At 38.7% G+C, this 22536-nt stretch overlaps 1 protein-coding gene across 2 annotated transcripts; it reads right to left on the bottom strand.

Annotated features, from left to right (window-relative positions):
* Window positions 1-13: 13 nt before the first annotated feature.
* On the bottom strand, window positions 14-19132 carry LOC306884174 (uncharacterized protein). 2 transcript variants are annotated; one of them, XM_079439893.1, is made up of 6 exons: window positions 18858-19132; window positions 9483-9549; window positions 9337-9404; window positions 2662-2732; window positions 1648-1770; window positions 14-844 (listed from the first exon to the last, which is right to left on the bottom strand). In XM_079439893.1, exons 3-6 carry the CDS (start codon window positions 9395-9397, stop codon window positions 833-835), a joined length of 267 nt encoding a protein of 88 aa, XP_079296019.1. In that variant the 5' UTR covers window positions 9398-9404; window positions 9483-9549; window positions 18858-19132; the 3' UTR covers window positions 14-832. The 2 variants fall into 2 exon arrangements, with proteins under 2 accessions (XP_079296019.1, XP_079296018.1); XM_079439892.1 differs by lacking the exon at window positions 18858-19132 and having other exon boundaries at window positions 9483-9608.
* Window positions 19133-22536: the final 3404 nt, after the last annotated feature.

Here is a 22536-nt window from a genome sequence, read left to right on the forward strand (position 1 = left end):
TAATTTTTTTTTTCTCCCTTTAAAAAAACATTTTCTCTATTCAAAAAAACAAAACAAAGTTTTCTCTCTTCATAAACGTTTTCTCTCCCGTTAAAGATCCCTTTTCTCTCCCGTTAAAGATCCCTTTTCTCTCTTTAAAGTTTTTGATTTTTTTCTCATTGACGTTCAGGCTTCTGTACACCGCAGGCTTCAAGATGAAAATTTGAAATCATTTTTAAATAACAGACGTTTATTTGAATTCAATTCTATATATTGAATTTTGGGTAAATTGAGACGCATTTTAATATTGAGTTAGGTGTCAAAAATTGGGATAATTTTTAATTTAGACTCCATATCACAGCATGTTCATGACAACATGAATCAGTCATATCATAATGTGAAAAATAATTATAGGACAGTAATTCTAACAGAGAGACTTGTGAGATGCAGTGCATTAAAACAAAATTACAAACTCTGAACACAACAAAACGAGTTACTAAAACCAACAACAGAAGCAGTAGCACATAAGAGCAATGCATGCTGGGAGTCTGAACATGCAACAGGTTTCCTGGATTCAGTAAAGAACAGAGAGAAAGTGTTCACTGTATGTACTGTAAACCTTATTTTTGTATATATTTGCATGCATACAGTGATTGATCATCTCCTCATCATTTATAATACAGTTCCAAACAAACACCAGAAGAAAACACAGACATGCAGTAAAGTTGTATAAATGAGTCATTTCATTTTAATAAGAAAAGCTTAAGAAAACCCTGTTTTGACTTATTATGGGCCTTTATGATCTGCTCCGTCCCATTATTGTTGTGTGTGATCTCATGAAGAAACGTCAGGATCATATTTCACCCTGAAATCAAAAGAGAAAACCTATAAAATTACATATTTCACAAAGAAAATGAAAATAAAACAGTAGAATACCTGAAGAACATTCAGCTCTTCCCAGGTGAAAAGAAAGCACACTTCCATAATGCACTTAAAGTGCTCTATTTCCACGCACTAATTTTGTAATTAATATACTAAAAATGATTCTTAAGTACTTCTTAAGATAAACTTAAGATCATCTAAGTGTGCTCAACTGCGCTATTTTGGGACACCATGAATATGATCTAAAATGTGCTTTTAACATATTTTTCAACTATGTATTTAAAAATGTATTTAGTCAGCAATTGTAGTGCACTTGAGTGTACTATTGTATGAAAGATGGTTCAGATGGATGTGTGTTAAAAGCACATTTTAGTGCATATTCATGGTGTCCCAAAATAGCACAGTTGAGTACACTTAGATGATCTTAAGAAGGACTAAAGAATCATTTTTAGTGTATTAAGTACAAAATTAGTGCACGGAAATAGTGCACTTTAAGTACATTATGGAAGTGTTAAAACTTCATGGAAAAGTGGATTAAAACTTCTGGAAACCTGAAACTAGGTTTAAGTAACTAATTTTAGTTACTAATTTTAATTTCTATACACTCCTGTTTTTCTGGGAAAAAAGGTTAGAAAACATTACAGCTTTTGAACCAGATGAAACATATTAACACACAATGTTGTTGTGGACAGTGAGGGGTTTGGAGAACCGCTGCATTCACTGTGTTTAGTTGTCATGTAAAAATCATAATGTTATGGTTTGACAGTCTGAGAGATTCACACACACCGGCGGCTCGTCCAGTATGTCGATGAGCGGTTTGTCCAGCAGGGGGCTCCACTCAGGAGCTTCAACAGCGTCCAGCAGAAGAGCCAGCTCAGCCTCCAGCTTCTGAAGAGAGTCGTCCACCCGCTGACGACACACACACACACACACACACACAACCATGAGAGTGGGCAATGAAGACACACACATAAAACTGTCTTCAGTGAAACCAGCACAAGCTCATTATGACCGATGACGCGTCTACACTTCATATCACTCAGATAACATAGTCAAGTGATTTTCAAATAATACATTTGGCATAACTGTATATTCAAATATGTAATTGACTTTTTATGATAAAAAATAGAGATAAACGTATTTTTTCAATTATTTTTTAATAATAAAAAAAAAAGAATAAACGAATCTGAATTCAAAGGAAAAACAGGTTAAAAAAAAAAAGATGCAACATGAAAACTTATAATTTAGAAGGAAAAAAGTAAAAAAAAAAAAACCCCTACAAGATGCACACTTAAAATTGAGATGATAAAAGTGACAAATTTGAAGAACAAACCCAAGAATTCTCGGAATTTAGGGGACAAAAAATTTGCAACAACAAAAAAAATCAGAGGGCACAAAAGTCAAGAAACAAGATATAAACTAAGAATTTAGAAGACAAAAAAGTCACAAAATAGTCTCTATGAAAGTCTCAAAATAACTCTCAATGAACTTTTTTTTCTTAAATAAATAAGCTTCTATAGATCTCAGCTGGCATTACAGTGATGCCAAAAAAAAGATGAAACAATTAGACTGAAAAAACGAAACAGAGCAGGGACCAATGATAAGATGAAGTCAAGAAGTAAAGTGAAGTGTTTGATTCATGCTAAAAGAATCAGAGACGAGACACATGATCAGCCGGAGGTAGAGGACACGCTGGCATTAACAGAGCTCACACGACACGTGACTTTCCTCAAATTGCCTTAAGAGTGACTTTGAGTCTAATTAAATACTGATGATACTGAGCTGCTTCAGTGAAGTCACCTTCTCTACAGCGTCCATCCGGTCATGAAGAGCGTTCTGATCCTGACAGGCAGTAGAGCTGCTGCTCGTCTCTGTTACACACACACACACACACACACACACAGATCTACTGTTAATATATGAGTTACAGTCACTGCAAAACACATTAAACATGACTCAGTTGCACTGCTTCTGAGGAGCGTTGCTGGAAATGGATCAGAGATTCACCTCAAACATGAACACAATCATCTGGACACAAAGAGACACGGATACAACAACACACTGTTTGAATACTGATGACAACAGATGATGAGAGCTCATGTCACACACACACACACACACACACACACTATAACCAGTGTTGGGGAAAGTTACTTTAAAATATAATGCATTACAATATTGTGTTACTCGCTAAAAAAGTAACTAATTATGTTACTTAGTTACTTTTTATGTAAAGTGATGCGTTACGTTACTTTTGAGTTACTTTTTAAATCTGGCCAGGGTTTGCTTGTTTGTTTTCTAATATAAAAAAAAGATCTTCTTGTACAAATATAAAGCCCTTTCACACCAAAAGTGAAGTGAATCCGGCTCAGACTGAAGGAAATGTAGATTCAGGTCTGTACAGTAGAGAGCGCTGCTCAAACTAATCACATGAAGAATATGACGCAGGAGAAGAAAGTTCAGCACTATTCAGCAATAACTACAATCAAACACAAATGTTATTTTTGCTTATTATTTTTTAATAAGAAAGATAAAATAATGACACAGATTTTTATCTTCGCCCACTTTGGCCTAAATATCTGCCATGTCTTTTTTTGTTGTTTTTTGTTACCTTGAAAGGCTTTGTGTTTCTAGTTTGGCTGTAATGCTCAGACAACTTGTAAAACCAACATGACAAAGAATCGTGATAAAATCGTGAATCGTGATATTTCTAATATAATCTAATATTTAGTCTAGAACTACAGTAAGATCAAGTTCATATTTAGTCTAGAACTACAGTAAGATCATGTAGATATTTAGTCTAGAACTACAGTAAGATCATGTTGATATTTAGTCTAGAACTACAGTAAGATCATGTTGATATTTAGTCTAGAACTACAGTAAGATCATGTTGATATTTAGTCTAGAACTACAGTAAGATCATGTTGATATTTAGTCTAGAACTACAGTAAGATCATGTCGATATTTAGTCTAGAACTACAGTAAGATCATGTCGATATTTAGTCTAGATCTACAGTAAGATCATGTTGATATTTAGTCTAGAACTACAGTAAGATCATGTTGATATTTAGTCTAGAACTACAGTAAGATCATGTAGATATTTAGTCTAGAACTACAGTAAGATCATGTAGATATTTAGTCTAGAACTACAGTAAGATCATGTTGATATTTAGTCTAGAACTACAGTAAGATCATGTAGATATTTAGTCTAGAACTACAGTAAGATCATGTTGATATTTACAGTAAGATCATGTTGATATTTAGTCTAGAACTACAGTAAGATCATGTAGATATTTAGTCTAGAACTACAGTAAGATCATGTTGATATTTAGTCTAGAACTACAGTAAGGTCATGTAGATATTTAGTCTAGAACTACAGTAAGATCAAGTTGATATTTTGTCTAGAACTACAGTAAGATCATGTTGATATTTAGTCTAGAACTACAGTAAGATCATGTTGATATTTAGTCTAGAACTACAGTAAGATCATGTTGATATTTAGTCTAGAACTACAGTAAGATCATGTTGATATTTAGTCTAGAACTACAGTAAGATCATGTAGATATTTAGTCTAGAACTACAGTAAGATCATGTCGATATTTAGTCTAGAACTACAGTAAGATCATGTCGATATTTAGTCTAGAACTACAGTAAGATCATGTCGATATTTAGTCTAGAACTACAGTAAGATCATGTCGATATTTAGTCTAGAACTACAGTAAGATCATGTCGATATTTAGTCTAGATCTACAGTAAGATCATGTCGATATTTAGTCTAGATCTACAGTAATATCATGTCGATATTTAGTCTAGAACTACAGTAAGATCATGTTGATATTTAGTCTAGAACTACAGTAAGATCATGTAGATATTTAGTCTAGAACTACAGTAAGATCATGTAGATATTTAGTCTAGAACTACAGTAAGATCATGTTGATATTTAGTCTAGAACTACAGTAAGATCATGTTGATATTTAGTCTAGAACTACAGTAAGATCATGTTGATATTTAGTCTAGAACTACAGTAAGATCATGTTGATATTTAGTCTAGAACTACAGTAAGATCATGTCGATATTTAGTCTAGAACTACAGTAAGATCATGTCGATATTTAGTCTAGATCTACAGTAAGATCATGTTGATATTTAGTCTAGAACTACAGTAAGATCATGTTCATATTTAGTCTAGAACTACAGTAAGATCATGTAGATATTTAGTCTAGAACTACAGTAAGATCATGTTGATATTTAGTCTAGAACTACAGTAAGATCATGTTGATATTTAGTCTAGAACTACAGTAAGATCATGTAGATATTTAGTCTAGAACTACAGTAAGATCATGTTGATATTTACAGTAAGATCATGTTGATATTTAGTCTAGAACTACAGTAAGATCATGTAGATATTTAGTCTAGAACTACAGTAAGGTCATTTAGATATTTAGTCTAGAACTACAGTAAGATCAAGTTGATATTTTGTCTAGAACTACAGTAAGATCATGTTGATATTTAGTCTAGAACTACAGTAAGATCATGTTGATATTTAGTCTAGAACTACAGTAAGATCATGTCGATATTTAGTCTAGAACTACAGTAAGATCATGTTGATATTTAGTCTAGAACTACAGTAAGATCATGTTGATATTTAGTCTAGAACTACAGTAAGATCATGTTGATATTTAGTCAAGAACTACAGTAAGATCATGTTGATATTTAGTCTAGAACTACAGTAAGATCATGTTGATATTTAGTCTAGAACTACAGTAAGATCATGTAGATATTTAGTCTAGAACTACAGTAAGATCATGTCGATATTTAGTCTAGAACTACAGTAAGATCATGATGATATTTAGTCTAGAACTACAGTAAGATCATGTCGATATTTAATCTAGATCTACAGTAAGATCATGTCGATATTTAGTCTAGAACTACAGTAAGATCATGTCGATATTTAGTCTAGATCTACAGTAAGATCATGTCGATATTTAGTCTAGAACTACAGTAAGATCATGTCGATATTTAGTCTAGATCTACAGTAAGATCATGTCGATATTTAGTCTAGAACTACAGTAAGATCATGTCGATATTTAGTCTAGAACTACAGTAAGATCATGTCGATATTTAGTCTAGAACTACAGTAAGATCATGTCGATATTTAGTCTAGATCTACAGTAAGATCATGTTGATATTTAGTCTAGAACTACAGTAAGATCATGTCGATATTTAGTCTAGAACTACAGTAAGATCATGTTGATATTTAGTCTAGAACTACAGTAAGATCATGTAGATATTTAGTCTAGAACTACAGTAAGATTATGTAGATATTTAGTCTAGAACTACAGTAAGATCATGTTGATATTTAGTCTAGAACTACAGTAAGATCATGTAGATATTTAGTCTAGAACTACAGTAAGATCATGTAGATATTTAGTCTAGAACTACATTAAGATCATGTAGATATTTAGTCTAGAACTACAGTAAGATCATGTAGATATTTAGTCTAGAACTACAGTAAGATCATGTAGATATTTAGTCTAGAACTACAGTAAGAACATGTTGATATTTAGTCTAGAACTACAGTAAGATCATGTTCACACACAACGCTCTGCACTTACTCCTGATTTCTCTCAACACCAGAGCTGTCACTCAATACATCAGAAACACAGGAACTGGAGTTATGCATTTGAAAAATAACTCAGATATTTCCCTCTAAATTAAAAAGTAATGTGTTACTTTACTAGTTATGTAAACAAAGTAATCTGATTACATAACTCACGTTACTTGTAATGCTCCACCGTTACCCCCAGCACTGTCTATAATAACACACTCACACACACGTGTCTCACACAGGAGGGTTTCCACTCTCAGGGCTCCTTATGTTTCATGAGTTTTCCCTCAAGATTCCCACCTCCGCAGTCTTTGATGTTTTTGCATTAAACCTCCTGTCGTGAGCAGCATTTTAATAGATCCTCTCTGTAAGAGCTGCAGGATGTTCCCTGTTAAACACACTTCTCTATCGACCTCCAGCAGCTGATCATGACTCAGACAGCACAGAAAGCACCATATATACACCAAATACAGCGGGTAAAATGAGTATTGAACACGTCACCATTTTCCTCAGTAATTATATTTCTAAAGGTGCTGTTGACTTGATATTTTCACCAGATGTTGGTAACAACCCAAGCTATCCATACATACAAATAAAACAAAACAAAGAAGTTCAGAAATTAAGTTATGTTAATAAAATGGAATGACACAGGGGGAAATTATTGAGCTACTGAAATGTATTTAATACTTTGTACAAAAGCCTTTAGAAACTAGTGGCATGCATTGCTCAGCTGTGATTTAGTCTTCAAATCTTGAAGGTCCTGTGAGCCTCTTTTATGAACTCTGATCTTTAGTCTTATTTTCTATTGGATTCAAGTCCGGTGATTGTCTGGCCGTTCTAGCAGCTTTATTCTCTTTCTCTGAAACCCATCGAGAGTTTGCTTGGCTGTGTTTGGGATCACCTTCATCATCATCCTGGTACTGTAGGTGTTGGGACTGAAGCAGCTAATATTAATTTCCACTGACGAGGGGCAGGATTGCTTTCTAATTACTGATAGATTTCAGCTGGTGTCTTGGCTTTCCATGCCTTTTTGCACCTCCCTTTCTTCATGTGTGCAGTACTTTTTCTCTGTCATTCCATTTTATTAACATAACTTAATTTCTGAACTTATTTGTTTTGTTTTATTTGTATGTATGGATAGCTTGGGTTGTTACCGACATCTGGTGAAAATTTCAAGTCAACAGCACCTTTAGAAATATAATTACTGAGAAAAATGGTGACGTGTTCAATACTCATTTTACCCGCTGTATATATTTTATAGAGTTAGGGTACATCAGAAACTCAGGAACTGGAGTTACTTATATGAAAAATTACTCAGATATTTCCCTCTAAATTAAGAAGTAATGCGTTACTTTACTAGTTATGTAAAAAAAAAAAAGTAATCTGATTACATAACTCACATTACTTGCAATGCGTTCCCCCAACACTGTTCTAGACTAAATATCAACATGTATTTACTCATCTCACCTGCACTAAAACACATTCAGTGTTCATCACAATCAATCAAAACAGACAAATACAAACTCAGAATATTATACAAACCTGCAATAATTAAATATGTTACATAACACAAATATAATTTATGTATTTTTATCTGAGACTTATTCATTCCACTTTTGGTGTGAAAGGGCTTTTACATTTACCAAAAATTTTTTATATATAAAAAAAACAAAAACCAAAGCAAGCCCAGACCAGATGAAAAAGTATCGTAATGCATTACGATACTTTTCATACAGTTACCTTTTTTATTGTAATGCAAGTAATTTTCCCAAACACTGATTCCAGGTCAGTCATTCCATCCATCTCACAAACCTACAGACCCACAAAATAATAATGCAGAACACAGTTGCATCTTCATGTCCACAATTCTAGAAAAACGGACTGATTCTGTACAGAATCTCAAGCTTAAAGGGAAAATTTACCCCAAAATCTCTCTTTGTCTTGCCTTCATGTCATTTCAAACCTGTGTAACTTTCCTTGTTCTTCAGTACACAAGAGGAGCTAAAAATTTAAATATCATCTGTGCACAAGTTATGATTAACGACAATAATACATTTATTTATAAAGCACTTTCTAAGAGTCAAAGTACTAAAATACAATTCAAATAAATATTTAAATAATCAAGTAAAAGAAAAACAACAATTATACATCCAGATGAATACAATTCAATACAGTAAAGAAAAATGGACTAATCCAGCTGTAGTAGTCATTATGTATGATGTGTGATCTCAAAAAAAGACATTTATGCCATTTGAAATATCACCTAATTTTTTCCTCCTGTTGTTCATATAAAAACTAATAAACATATTGAACAAGAAGAAAGAAAGTCATGCAGGTTTGAGTGACATGAGGAGAGTAAATGCTGACAGAATGATGTCTTTGAGGATGAACTGCCCCTTTAGCCGCTGATGAAGCACTAATGCCACACATTAGTTTTGTTCAACTCTTCTGGGCTTGATGGAGAGTTTCCTGAGCCAATAAAAAGAGAAAACGAGAGCGTGTGTGTGTTCATTCCTTGAGAGTGAGATCACACACATCACACTAATCACCTCCGCTGACCACGTCATCTCACACGATCCATCCTCCCTCACAGACACTGAAGATCTGCTGATACTGATGAGCCGCGGGGTTCTGGATGGACTCCAGCAGTTCATGTGAGAAATCTCATGTGTTTGTGCGGTTCTGTCAGTCTCAACACATGCCAAATCAGAACCAGATGTTCTAGTCACACACTCTCACACACACACACACACTCTGAAAACACCATCATGATCCTCAAAGACAACGATTACATTTCAAACTCATAAAATACAGACTGTCGTCTATCAGACCCGACTCACGCCGACCCTCAGCCAATCCGGCGTCTTACCTGCGCAAATCTGACCAATGAGGAGCATCAGAAGAGCCACAGGCGTCGACCAGCGGCCCATGGCAGACCTGCAGGAGAGAGACGTGATGTCTGTCACAAACACTGATGAGAAACCAACATAAGGAAGAACAGAAGCTCACACTCACCTTTCACTTGAGCCCTGAAGCGTCTCTTCTGTCACACACTGTCGCTTGCTCTCGATTCACTGCACTCCTGATGAAAACACAGAACAAAAGTGTTCTGTATCTGGAGGAGGAGGGCCGTGTGTGTGTGTGTGTGTGTGAGTGGGTGGGTCTGTTTCAAGCTCTCCAGCAGGACCGAAGCCAAACACACAGAAACATGAAGACACAAACTCAAGCAGAGAGCGTGACTCGTGAGTCAGAAGCCAGCAATTCACAAACTTTTTCATCAGCGGAACTCATTTGAGCTGAAACGTTTACTTGAAGGCCCAAAACATTTACTTAAATGAACAACACATTCACATGTCTATGGTTCTCTGATGTCGATTAAAGGTCACATGACATGCAGCTAAACTTTAAAATAGTAAAACAAACACACTCCTTTTTGAGGTACAAGTTAAATCAGAATCAGAATCAGAATCAGAATGAGCTTTATTGGCCAAGTATGTTTACACATACAAGGAATTTGTTGTAGTGACAGAAGCTCCACAGTGCAACAGAAAGACAATAACAGGACAGGACACAGGTAATAAAACAAAATAACAAGAAATAGCCAATAACCAATGTACAAAGCAGCAAAAAAAAACAAAAACAAAAACACAATATATAATATATGATATAATATGATATAATATAGGCGACTATTAGTGATGGGTTGTTCTTGAACGATTCGTTCATTTTGAACGAATCTTTAATGTGACTCGGGAAGAACGAGTCGTCTCGGGGAGTGATTCGTTCAGTCGCGCATGCGCATTGCACAGCATTCTCGGGTTTGAGTCGTTCGTTCATCACGTGACAGCCCCATACACTTAACCAATGCAGCCTGAGCCGGAAAGAGAATTGATTAGTTCATCTATATCGAGTCTCGGGTTTGAGTCGTTCGTTCATCACGTGACAGCCCCATACGCTTAACCAATGCAGCCTGAGCCGGAAAGAGAATTGATTAGTTCATCTCTTGAGTCTCGGGTTTGAGTCGTTCGTTCATCACGTGACAGCACCATACGCTTAACCAATGCAGCCTGAGCCGGAAAGAGAATTGATTAGTTCATCTATATCGAGTCTCGGGTTTGAGTCGTTCGTTCATCACGTGACAGCACCATACGCTTAACCAATGCAGCCTGAGCCGGAAAGAGAATTGATTAGTTCGTCTATATCGAGTCTCGGGTTTGAGTCGTTCGTTCATCACGTGACAGCCCCATACGCTTAACCAATGCAGCCTGAGCCGGAAAGAGAATTGATTAGTTCTTGTATATCGAGTCTCGGGTTTGAGTCGTTCGTTCTTCACGTGACAGCCCCATACGCTTAACCAATGCAGCCTGAGCCGGAAAGAGAATTGATTAGTTCGTCTATATCGAGTCTCGGGTTTGAGTCGTTCGTTCATCACGTGACAGCCCCATTCGCTTAACCAATGCAGCCTGAGCCGGAAAGAGAATTGATTAGTTCGTCTATATCGAGTCTCGGGTTTGAGTCGTTCGTTCATCACGTGACAGCCCCATTCGCTTAACCAATGCAGCCTGAGCCGGAAAGAGAATTGATTAGTTCGTCTATATCGAGTCTCAGGTTTGAGTCGTTCGTTCATCACGTGACAGCCCAATACGCTTAACCAATGCAGCCTGAGCCGGAAAGAGAATTGATTAGTTCTTCTATATCGAGTCTCGGGTTTGAGTCGTTCGTTCATCACGTGACAGCCCCATTCGCTTAACCAATGCAGCCTGAGCCGGAAAGAGAATTGATTAGTTCGTCTATATCGAGTCTCGGGTTTGAGTCGTTCGTTCATCACGTGACAGCCCCATACGCTTAACCAATGCAGCGTGAGCCGGAAAGAGAATTGATTAGTTCTTCTATATCGAGTCTCGGGTTTGAGTCGTTCGTTCATCACGTGACAGCCCCATACGCTTAACCAATGCAGCCTGAGCCGGAAAGAGAATTGATTAGTTCGTCTATATCGAGTCTCGGGTTTGAGTCGTTCGTTCATCACGTGACAGCCCCATACGCTTAACCAATGCAGCCTGAGCCGGAAAGAGAATTGATTAGTTCTTCTATATCGAGTCTCGGGTTTGAGTCGTTCGTTCATCACGTGACAGCCCCATTCGCTTAACCAATGCAGCCTGAGCCGGAAAGAGAATTGATTAGTTCGTCTATATCGAGTCTCGGGTTTGAGTCGTTCGTTCATCACGTGACAGCCCCATTCGCTTAACCAATGCAGCCTGAGCCGGAAAGAGAATTGATTAGTTCTTCTATATCGAGTCTCGGGTTTGAGTCGTTCGTTCATCACGTGACAGCCCCATTCGCTTAACCAATGCAGCCTGAGCCGGAAAGAGAATTGGTTAGTTCGTCTATATCGAGTCTCGGGTTTGAGTCGTTCGTTCATCACGTGACAGCCCCATACACTTAACCAATGCAGCCTGAGCCGGAAAGAGAATTGATTAGTTCGTCTATATCGAGTCTCGGGTTTGAGTCGTTCGTTCATCACGTGACAGCCCCATTCGCTTAACCAATGCAGCCTGAGCCGGAAAGAGAATTGGTTAGTTCGTCTATATCGAGTCTCGGGTTTGAGTCGTTCGTTCATCACGTGACAGCCCCATACACTTAACCAATGCAGCCTGAGCCGGAAAGAGAATTGATTAGTTCGTCTATATCGAGTCTCGGGTTTGAGTCGTTCGTTCATCACGTGACAGCCCCATACGCTTAACCAATGCAGCCTGAGCCGGAAAGAGAATTGATTAGTTCGTCTATATCGAGTCTCGGGTTTGAGTCGTTCGTTCATCACGTGACAGCCCCATACACTTAACCAATGCAGCCTGAGCCGGAAAGAGAATTGGTTAGTTCGTCTATATCGAGTCTCGGGTTTGAGTCGTTCGTTCATCACGTGACAGCCCCATACACTTAACCAATGCAGCCTGAGCCGGAAAGAGAATTGATTAGTTCGTCTATATCGAGTCTCGGGTTTGAGTCGTTCGTTCATCACGTGACAGCCCCATACACTTAACCAATGCAGCCTGAGCCGGAAAGAGAATTGATTAGTTCGTCTATATCGAGTCTCGGGTTTGAGTCGTTCGTTCATCACGTGACAGCCCCATTCGCTTAACCAATGCAGCCTGAGCCGGAAAGAGAATTGGTTAGTTCGTCTATATCGAGTCTCGGGTTTGAGTCGTTCGTTCATCACGTGACAGCCCCATTCGCTTAACCAATGCAGCCTGAGCCGGAAAGAGAATTGATTAGTTCGTCTATATCGAGTCTCGGGTTTGAGTCGTTCGTTCATCACGTGACAGCCCCATTCGCTTAACCAATGCAGCCTGAGCCGGAAAGAGAATTGATTAGTTCATCTCTCGAGTCTCGGGTTTGAGTCATTCGTTCATCACGTGACAGCCCCATACACTTAACCAATGCAGCCTGAGCCGGAAAGAGAATTGATTAGTTCGTCTATATCGAGTCTCGGGTTTGAGTCGTTCGTTCATCACGTGACAGCCCCATTCGCTTAACCAATGCAGCCTGAGCCGGAAAGAGAATTGATTAGTTCTTGATCGAGTCTCGGGTTTGAGTCGTTCGTTCATCACGTGACAGCCCCATACGCTTAACCAATACAGCCTGAGCCGGAAAGAGAATTGATTAGTTCACCTCTCGAGTCTCGGGTTTGAGTCGTTCGTTCATCACGTGACAGCCCCATACGCTTAACCAATGCAGCCTGAGCCGGAAAGAGAATTGATTAGTTCTTCGATCGAGTCTCGGGTTTGAGTCGTTCGTTCATCACGTGACAGCCCCATACACTTAACCAATGCAGTCTGAGCCGGAAAGAGAATTGATTAGTTCACCTCTCGAGTCTCGGGTTTGAGTCATTCGTTCATCACGTGACAGCCCCATACGCTTAACCAATGCAGCCTGAGCCGGAAAGAGAATTGATTAGTTTGTCTATATCGAGTCTCGGGTTTGAGTCGTTCGTTCATCACGTGACAGCCCCATACACTTAACCAATGCAGCCTGAGCCGGAAAGAGAATTGATTAGTTCATCTCTCGAGTCTCGGGTTTGAGTCATTCGTTCATCACGTGACAGCCCCATACGCTTAACCAATGCAGCCTGAGCCGGAAAGAGAATTGATTAGTTCGTCTATATCGAGTCTCGGGTTTGAGTCGTTCGTTCATCACGTGACAGCCCCATACGCTTAACCAATGCAGTCTGAGCCGGAAAGAGAATTGATTAGTTCATCTCTCGAGTCTCGGGTTTGAGTCATTCGTTCATCACGTGACAGCCCCATACGCTTAACCAATGCAGCCTGAGCCGGAAAGAGAATTGATTAGTTCTTCTATATCGAGTCTCGGGTTTGAGTCGTTCGTTCATCACGTGACAGCCCCATACACTTAACCAATGCAGCCTGAGCCAGAAAGAGAATTGATTAGTTCATCTCTCGAGTCTCGGGTTTGAGTCGTTCGTTCATCACGTGACAGCCCCATACGCTTAACCAATGCAGTCTGAGCCGGAAAGAGAATTGATTAGTTCATCTCTCGAGTCTCAGGTTTGAGTCGTTCGTTCATCACGTGACAGCCCCATACGCTTAACCAATGCAGCGTGAGCCGGAAAGAGAATTGATTAGTTCGTCTATATCGAGTCTCGGGTTTGAGTCGTTCGTTCAACACTGAAGAGCAGCGCACAATAGCTGCCATCAGCGGCGCCATTTTTTTGTCGAATAAAATACACAAAAGGAGCAGACTAAATAAAAAAAATGTAACGGCACACTCCCTAAAGCACTGTTTATTTGTTACCAAGGTTTCAGCAAAATAACTAGCCTTTGTCATACTTTCAGAGAATGCAACTTTCTCTGTAAGTGTTTTATTTTGATGGTTTTTATTTTTGAATTAATTATTCTAATTTGCAGTTATTTTTAAATTATTATTATTTTTTTGTCAATTATTAGCTTTTCATCAACTCAGAAACCAAACCAAACCACTACTCCCTCGAGGATGGGTCTCTGGCCGCCAGGCTGCAGCAGAAGGCCTTCGGCAAGCCTGGGCCACGCCCCGGATGCCACAGCTGCCAGCCCCCAACCCCCTCCCTGATCAACCAAGCTGCAGCTCGCAGTTTGAGCTCCATAATAGAGTAATTTTAGGCTGCTGCAACATATCATGTGCGGTCTGCCGTTCCATTGCCCACTCCACCATAGCATGCCCTTTCATCAACCCATCCAGCCCTCCTTGCCCCGAACCATCTCAGCCCAAGTCCCATCTCAGCCAACCATTAACCCCCACTTCCACCTACCACCGACTCTCCTCTTCCTCCAACAGCCATGTCTGTACCAGTTTTAATGCTGGCAGATGCACAAGACAACGCTGGCGGTTCATGCACGTGCAATTTTTGTGGCGGTGCCCATGCCCGCCTGATATGCCCCATTCAAAAAGCTGCAAATAAAAATTCTAAACAATACTTATCGACACCCATAAATGTTTCTCGTTTGTCTTCCCGAATTGGTTCATCACCCTGACTCTCATTTTACTGATTATGTACTGTCTGGTCTCTCACACGGCTTTCACCCCAGTATCAAAAATCTCCCTTCCCAAAGCCTTTTCTGCCCCAATCTCCAGTCCACTCTCGCCGAACCCGAAACAGTCGATCTTCTAATCAAAAAAGAAATTGATGCAAACTTCACGATGGGCCCCTTTTCCATTCCTCCCTTCAATGTTTTCTGTGTTAGCCCCATCGGTGTAGCTACCATGAAAATTCTCAGGTAAAAATACCTCATAATTGATCTCTCATCCCCGCGTAATTCCCTGTTCCCGAGCGTCAACAGACTCATTCCGCTCAAAGAATTTTCTCTCCATTACCATGACATTGACCAAGCTATTACTCTGATCAAAGATGCGGGTCGCGGCGCTTGGCTGGCCAAAGTCTACATCATCTCTGCCTTTAAAGTGATGCGCATTCACCCAGATTTTTGGCATTTATTTGGCATCCGCTGGCATAATAAATTTAACTTTTCCGTCCACCTCACCTTTGGCTGCAGAAGCATCCCACAAATTTTCGACATGCTGTCAGAGGCAATCTGCTGGATCCTCTCCAACAATGATACCTTACCTTATCCATCTTTTAGACGATTTTTAAATCATCTCGCCATCATCTCGCCTCCAAACTCCATCCCAGCCGCACATCTTTCGACAACCTAAAATTTTTTTGCAGAACTCGGGATTCCTCTCACCCAAGACAAAACCACAGGCCCTAGCACCTCCATTAAATTTTAGATTCACAAAAATTCCAGGCTTCTCTGCCCAAAGAAAAAACTGACAGAATGATTCTGGTTGCTTTCACCTTATTAGACAACCCAAGCTGTTCCAAACGCAGACTGCTTTCCATTCTCAGTCATTTAAATTTCACGATGTGCATCATCCCGCAGGGCCGCCCTTTCATCTCACATCTCTTCTCTCTTGCATCCTCCGCCCACGCACTAGTGGATCGAATATCACAAACTGACTCGTGCCGCAACGAGCTCAGCTTATGGATATCCTTTCTTAATCAATGGAACGGCCTATCTTTCTCTTACAATAGCTTGATTTCTTCTCCTGTCGATATCCAATTATTTACTGATTTAATTATTTATTATTATTCGGTTCGGAGGATTCTACCAAGGCCATTGGTTCGCATCTACGTGCCCCCCCCAGCTGTTAGATTTACCACAGCCGCAAACGTCCTCAGCTCTATTCGAGCTATATCCCTTAGTCGTCGCAGCGCTTCTGTGGGGTAAAGAGTGGTCTGCTACCAGCATCATAATTCACTGCGACAATGAGGCCACCATGCACTGCATTGATAAAGGCCGTTCCCATTCACCTGCACTAATACCTTTGTTAAGACGCCTGATTTGGATCTCGGCTTGCAACGAATTCCTTATAACTGCAAAGCGCATTCCCGGGTCCAAAAACCAAATAGCTGACTCTCTCTCTCGTGTTGCCTTCCAGAAGTTCAGACTGTTGGTACCAGAGGCGGAACCACTCCCAACCCCAGTACCTGCTTATTCAGAGCTGATATTCCCATAAACCATCCACTGAGACCTCTCCTCGAAGCCTCCCTCAATTCTATTCTACAAGCTGTCTCCCCCAGGACCCTCCAATCTTATCTAACAGCATGGAAACGCTTTAAAATTCTTAGAAATGTGGGTGTTTCCTCTTAAAATTAAAGATCCTAGTAAAGAAAAAAGTCATTCAGAAAGCATCTTATGAGGTCTTATGGTCCAAAATTGTTAGGAGTACGGACGAGGACTTTTAAGGCGCTTAAGAGTTTCTTTAGTAGTGGAGAAAATGGACGAAACATGAAGAGGGAGAAGAAATGTGTTGCACACAATGCATGACAGTGAGTTAATAAGACGCTACACATCAGATCGTGCAGGGATCATGTTTGTGACCGATCTTATTAAAGACATGCTAACATCTCCGACACCACGCTGAAATGCCACAGCGCCAGAAATGGACGTAATCACTACATTAACATATTTAGCAACTGGAAAAATGCAACTATGCAGCAGTGATATTTTATAGGATTATATTATAGGCGTTCCAATCAGATCGCATATCGTGAATCATTTGATTCAGTTCGAGACTTCGGAGCAGGTTCGTGAATCATTTCTAGAACTGAATGTTTCGTAATCCGCTCCGAAGTTCTGATCTAAATCAAATGATTCGTGATCCGCACTCAGAGTCCTGATCAGCGGCCAGTGGCACAAACTTAGCCTCTATGTGAAGACAGTGTCTTAAGAACTTGTTTGACCAACTAGCAGTTCAGAGGCAATCGCTCTTGTATTTTGGATTCAATTTAAGTCTAATCTAAGTTTTTATGTAACTGAATTTTAAAAACTTTGACCAGTCTTAAAGGAAAAAAAATTGATTACTTTTAAGACTAGTGTAAACCTTTTCTGCAACCAGCCCCTGATCTGAAATGGTCTGTGAATCATTATTCAGATCAGGACTTTTTGAATCTTTTGATTCATATTGGAATTTCAGAGCGGGTTTGCAAATCTTTTTTCCGATTTATTTTTTATGAAACAGTAGAAAACATTAAAATATTAAGGCAGTACAGTTATAAAAACAAAACAAAGAAAAAATAAACGAAGTAGACAAATGCAAATCCCTTAAGAAAATTAATCATGGTTTTACTATAGTAAAAGTGTAGTAACCATGTTTTTTGTACTGCAAATACCATGGTTAAACTATGGTTAGTGTAGCAAAACCATGGTTAATTTGTGGTTACCATGGTTTAACTATAGTAACCATGTGTTTGTTTTTTGAGTAAGGGATGTGTTGCCATTTGTAAATAAACATACAGAGGACACACAGGATGAATATAGAGATGCAGTTTTCTCTGCTTTAGGATTAACAGAACTTTAGATAGTTTCCATGTATTTGTCTGGATCAACTTTAAAAAGAAAAGAAAAGAGAGATTTAGAGCCAGATGTTTCTTTATGTATGTGAAATTTAGCTAGCAGGAAACACAAATTAAGCTATATTTTCCTATATTCACAAACAATCCAAAGAAAACATCTTTAGAAAGAAAAGTCAGTTTCAAAATGAGATCAGATGAACATTAAATAAATCTGATCAAAATGTCTTTGTGTGGTTCATTGGTTCATTTCGTCTCAGAAGAGACAAAAACCGCAACTCTCTTCAATGTCTGACTTATAATCACGTCCATAAGCTTTTTGTGAAATTTGGAGTAACTCGTGAATCTGTTTGATCTCTTCGGGCATTGCTTGTTATGGTTTTCAAGGGTGTAGAATTTAGACGCTGTGACATGATCCTACCAATATCAGACTGAATTGTCCCTAATTTGATCAAACAATTAAGCCTCTGTTGTCTGCTGTTATGTCTTCACCAATGCCAAAATCAAACCTAACCCTTCCATCATTCTTGTTATGTGCCACATCACAGATTTGCTCTGGGTCCTGCGGGAGGCAGCTCTAGTCCACAAAGCTGGACCACTTTCTGAATGTGCATAAGCAGAAGTCGAATTTAGAAGATAAAATACATTTAAAAAATAAAAAAGAAGAATTAAGGAGAATCAAAATATGAATAATTTATTTTGATTGTGTGACTATTAATATATAATCATGTAATCCATACAAAAGTAACTGTAATCTTATTCTGAGCATTTTAAAATGCAATGTAATCAAATTACAAGCACTTAATTTTTGGAATGCGATGACATGTAGAGTTACTCCCCAGCGCTGCACACAGTACTGGTGGTTAGTATGACTGTAGCAGCAGAGGAAGAAACAAAGTGAAAGTTCAGCCGCAGGAGTTCAAGGGTAAAGTTCACCGTGTATAATGTGCAAAGCTCCTTAAGAGAGAAGGATCCACAATAGTGCTTACGTGCCTGAAGATAACTCGAGCCGCAGACTCTCTGATAGCTGATCTCATGGAGAGATTTGCTGCTCTTATCTTTTATCTTCTCCTCTGTGCTTCCATTAAAATCTGCCTGATTAACTGTGATGGGGTCCTCCATTCCTCTATTTGTTCTCAAGGAAAGCCAAACTTTCTGAATATTAAATGTTTTGTGCTGTCCCAGCGCTAGAATCTACTAGAAAGCGTTTCTTGGCTCCGTCTCTGTATTGACTTCTCTCTTGGCTGGACTTCCATCCTTTTCTGTTTCCTGGAATGGTCATCAGGGGGACGGACATGGACAACAATGATCCTGCTTTGGGATCTTCTTCAGCCCTTGTTAGTTTTGTGTGATGTATTGGAGCTGTCAGGTGTGATGTCTGGGGTTAGTGCTCGTCTGTAAATCTCGTCTGCACATGTTCGTCTGCATCATGCTGGATAAAAAGAGGCAAAGGAAACATTACAAGCTCCATAAAACATGTTCTGTGTCTGAATAACAGCAGCAGTGTTGGCCAAAGGTACTTTTAAAAGTAATGCATCATAGTATTGTGTTACTCCCTAAAAAAGTAACTAGTTAAGTTACTTAATTACTTTTTATGGAAAGTAATGCGCTACGTTACTTTTGTGTTACTTTTCAAATCTGGGCAGGGCCGGCTTGCTTGTGTTTAATATAAAAATTATATTTTTGGTAAATATAAAAGCCCTTTCACACCAAAAAGTTAAATGAATAAGCCTCAGGCTGAAGGAAAAGTAAATTCACATCTGTAAGTCTGTTGTTTTAGAAAAGGCTCGATCTTCTTTGGATCAGGGGTATGTAATGGGTGCTGTATTTATTGATATGAAAAAAGCTTTTGACACAGTTAACCACACTTGATATCTAAATTAAGTACATTTAACTTTAGTAAACAATCAATGGAGTGGTTTACCTCTTATTTAAATCAAAGGGTACAGTGTGTGAAAATCGAGGATACAAAATCAGTGTTTATAAGGAATAAAATGGGCTTACCTCAAGGCTCAATTTTGGGTCCATTGCTGTTCAGTCGGTTTATAAATGATTTGCCATGTAGTTGTCAGGATGTTTAATGTCAGCTCTACGCTGATGATACAGTAATATATCTGCTAAGTCATCAGCTAAGGTTGCTGCACTTTTAAATGAGCAAATGGACAAGATATCTAGATGGCTCCAGGAAAATCATCTTACATTAAATGTTAAGAAAACTGTCTTTATGTGTTTTTCTAATAGAAAGAAAACAGAAAAAATTAAAATTAAGGTACTTAACGAAGAGGTAAATGAAATTAGTTTTTTAGGAGTAGTTCTAGATTCATAACTCAAATTTGACAAACATATAAACAGGCTGTCAAAAACGGTTAAGATGACCTTAAACTGTTTTAAACTTATTAGATGCTACATTACGACAGAGGCAGCTCATCTGTTCCTGCAAGCAATGATTTTGTCCCGTATCTCATATTGTATTACAGTGTGGTCTCAAACTAGCGATTCTTTAATTGAAATGCTGTATAATCGGGCTCTAAAAATAGTGCATAAGAAGCCAAATCAATGGTATCACTGTCATATCTTAAAGAAATGGCATATGCTTAATTTTACAAATGTAAAAAATGTATCATACGTGAAACTGATTTTTAAATGCTTGCGTAATAAGGCACCTTCTGTTTTATGTAATTTGGTAAAGAGACATGATGCTATAGGACGCACCACTAGGAGTACAGAGGTTGGAAACTGTAGGATTGGGTTTTGTAGAACATCACAAGGGCAAAGAGCATTCTCTGTAAAGGGGTCACAACTTTGGAATATATTGCCAAATGAGTTTAAAGTGATACATGATATAAAAGTCTTTTACATTGACGGTTAAACGCTGGCTCAAATTAAATCAGACCTGCACGCATATTTGAATTTTTATATGGTCCCTTACTAGTTATTTATTAAAATTGGAAGAGTCTATAAAAATTGGGCATGTGGTTGTTCTGTATTCTGTTTGTGATTTATGAGGATATTGTATGAAGAATTTGTAACGTTAGTTTTTTAGGTATATATAGTTATTTAATTATTTTGGTTATTTATATTTGTATTGATTTTATAGAAAAGCCTTTCTAGGGACATGAGATGCAAATTAGCTTCTGCTGTAATCTCTATGTGCAGTGCATTTTTTCCTGTCTTTGTCTGGAATTATGTCTATTGTATTGTCCCTATTTAAATAAACGTATAAATAAAATTAATTAATTAAAAAGTAACGAGTTACTTTATTAGTTACTTGAAAAACGTAATCCGATTACGTAACTCACGTTACTTGTAATGCATTACCCCCAGCACTGAACAGCAGTATGCATGAAAACGCTCTGGCCTGAGTTTGATGCATGATATTGTTTTTTTAAATAAAATGTGAAGTGAAGTGAAAGTGAAGTGACATTCAGCCAAGTATGGTGACCCATACTCGGAATTTGTGCTCTGCATTTAACCCATCCATAGTGCACACACACAGCAATGAACACACACACACACACACACAGCAGTGAACACACACACAGCAGTGAACACACACACACAGCAGTGAACACACACACACACACACACACAGCAGTGAACACACACACAGCAGTGAACACACACACACAGCAGTGAACACACACACACACACACACAGCAGTGAACACACACACAGCAGTGAACACACACACACAGCAGTGAACACACACACACACACACACACAGCAGTGAACACACACACAGCAGTGAACACACACACACAGCAGTGAACACACACACACCGTGAACACACACCCGGAGCAGTGGGCATTTATGCTGCGGCGCCCGGGGAGCAGTTGGGGGTTTGGTGTCTTGCTCAAGGGCACCTCAGTCGTGGTATTGAGGGTGGAGAGAGCGCTGGACATTCACTCCCCCCACCTACAATCCCTGCCGGCCCGAGACTCGAACCCACAACCTTTGGATTACAAGTCCGACTCTCTAACCATTAGGCCACGACTTCCCACATGTTTTATTATATTTAAACTTATGTGAGAATTCTGTTATTTTACCATGCAACAGTGTCTGAAAGCAAACAGGGTAACTGACAGTGATGTGCTGAAACCTCCAGCACAGACTAATAAAGCCGAGTGTGTTAGTGTTGTATTTGTGCTCAAATCATGTGTGTTGAGGAGAGTGTGCTGATGCTTTACTATGTGGTCAGACCAGTGTTGGGATAGTTACACAAAAACATGTAATTTATTACTCGTTACTAGTTACTCCTTCCAAACATAATATTATTACATTACTTGTTCCTTCCTGGCAACAGTAATTAGCTACCAGTGTTGGGGGTAACGCATTACAAATTAACGTAATCAGATTACTTTTAAGTAACTAGTAAAGTAACGCATTTCTTTTTAATTTAGAGGGAAATATCTGAGTTGTTTTTCAGATAAGTAACTCCAGTTCCTGTGTTTGTGATGTATTGAGTGACAGCTCTGGTGTTGAGAGAAATCAGGAGTAAGTGCAGAGTGTTGTGTGTGAACATGATCTTACTGTAGATCTAGACTAAATATCAACATGTTCTTACTGTAGTTCTAGACTAAATATCATCATGATCTTACTGTAGATCTAGACTAAATATCAACATGATCTTACTGTAGATCTAGACTAAATATCTACATGATCTTA

Source organism: Barbus barbus (assembly GCF_936440315.1).
Source record: "Barbus barbus genome assembly, chromosome: 18".
Taxonomy (NCBI): Eukaryota; Metazoa; Chordata; class Actinopteri; order Cypriniformes; family Cyprinidae; genus Barbus; species Barbus barbus.

Bases quoted from the DNA above. Each gene is read 5' to 3' on its own strand.
- LOC306884174 (XM_079439893.1), bottom strand. From the start codon at position 9,397: ATGGGCCGCTGGTCGACGCCTGTGGCTCTTCTGATGCTCCTCATTGGT. The intron at 2,733-9,336 runs GTAAGACGCCGG...TGTGTGTAACAG, and splicing joins CATTGGTCAGATTTGCGCAG to AGACGAGCAGCAGCTCTACT. The intron at 1,771-2,661 runs GTGACTTCACTG...GTGTGTCGTCAG, and splicing joins GGATGGACGCTGTAGAGAAG to CGGGTGGACGACTCTCTTCA.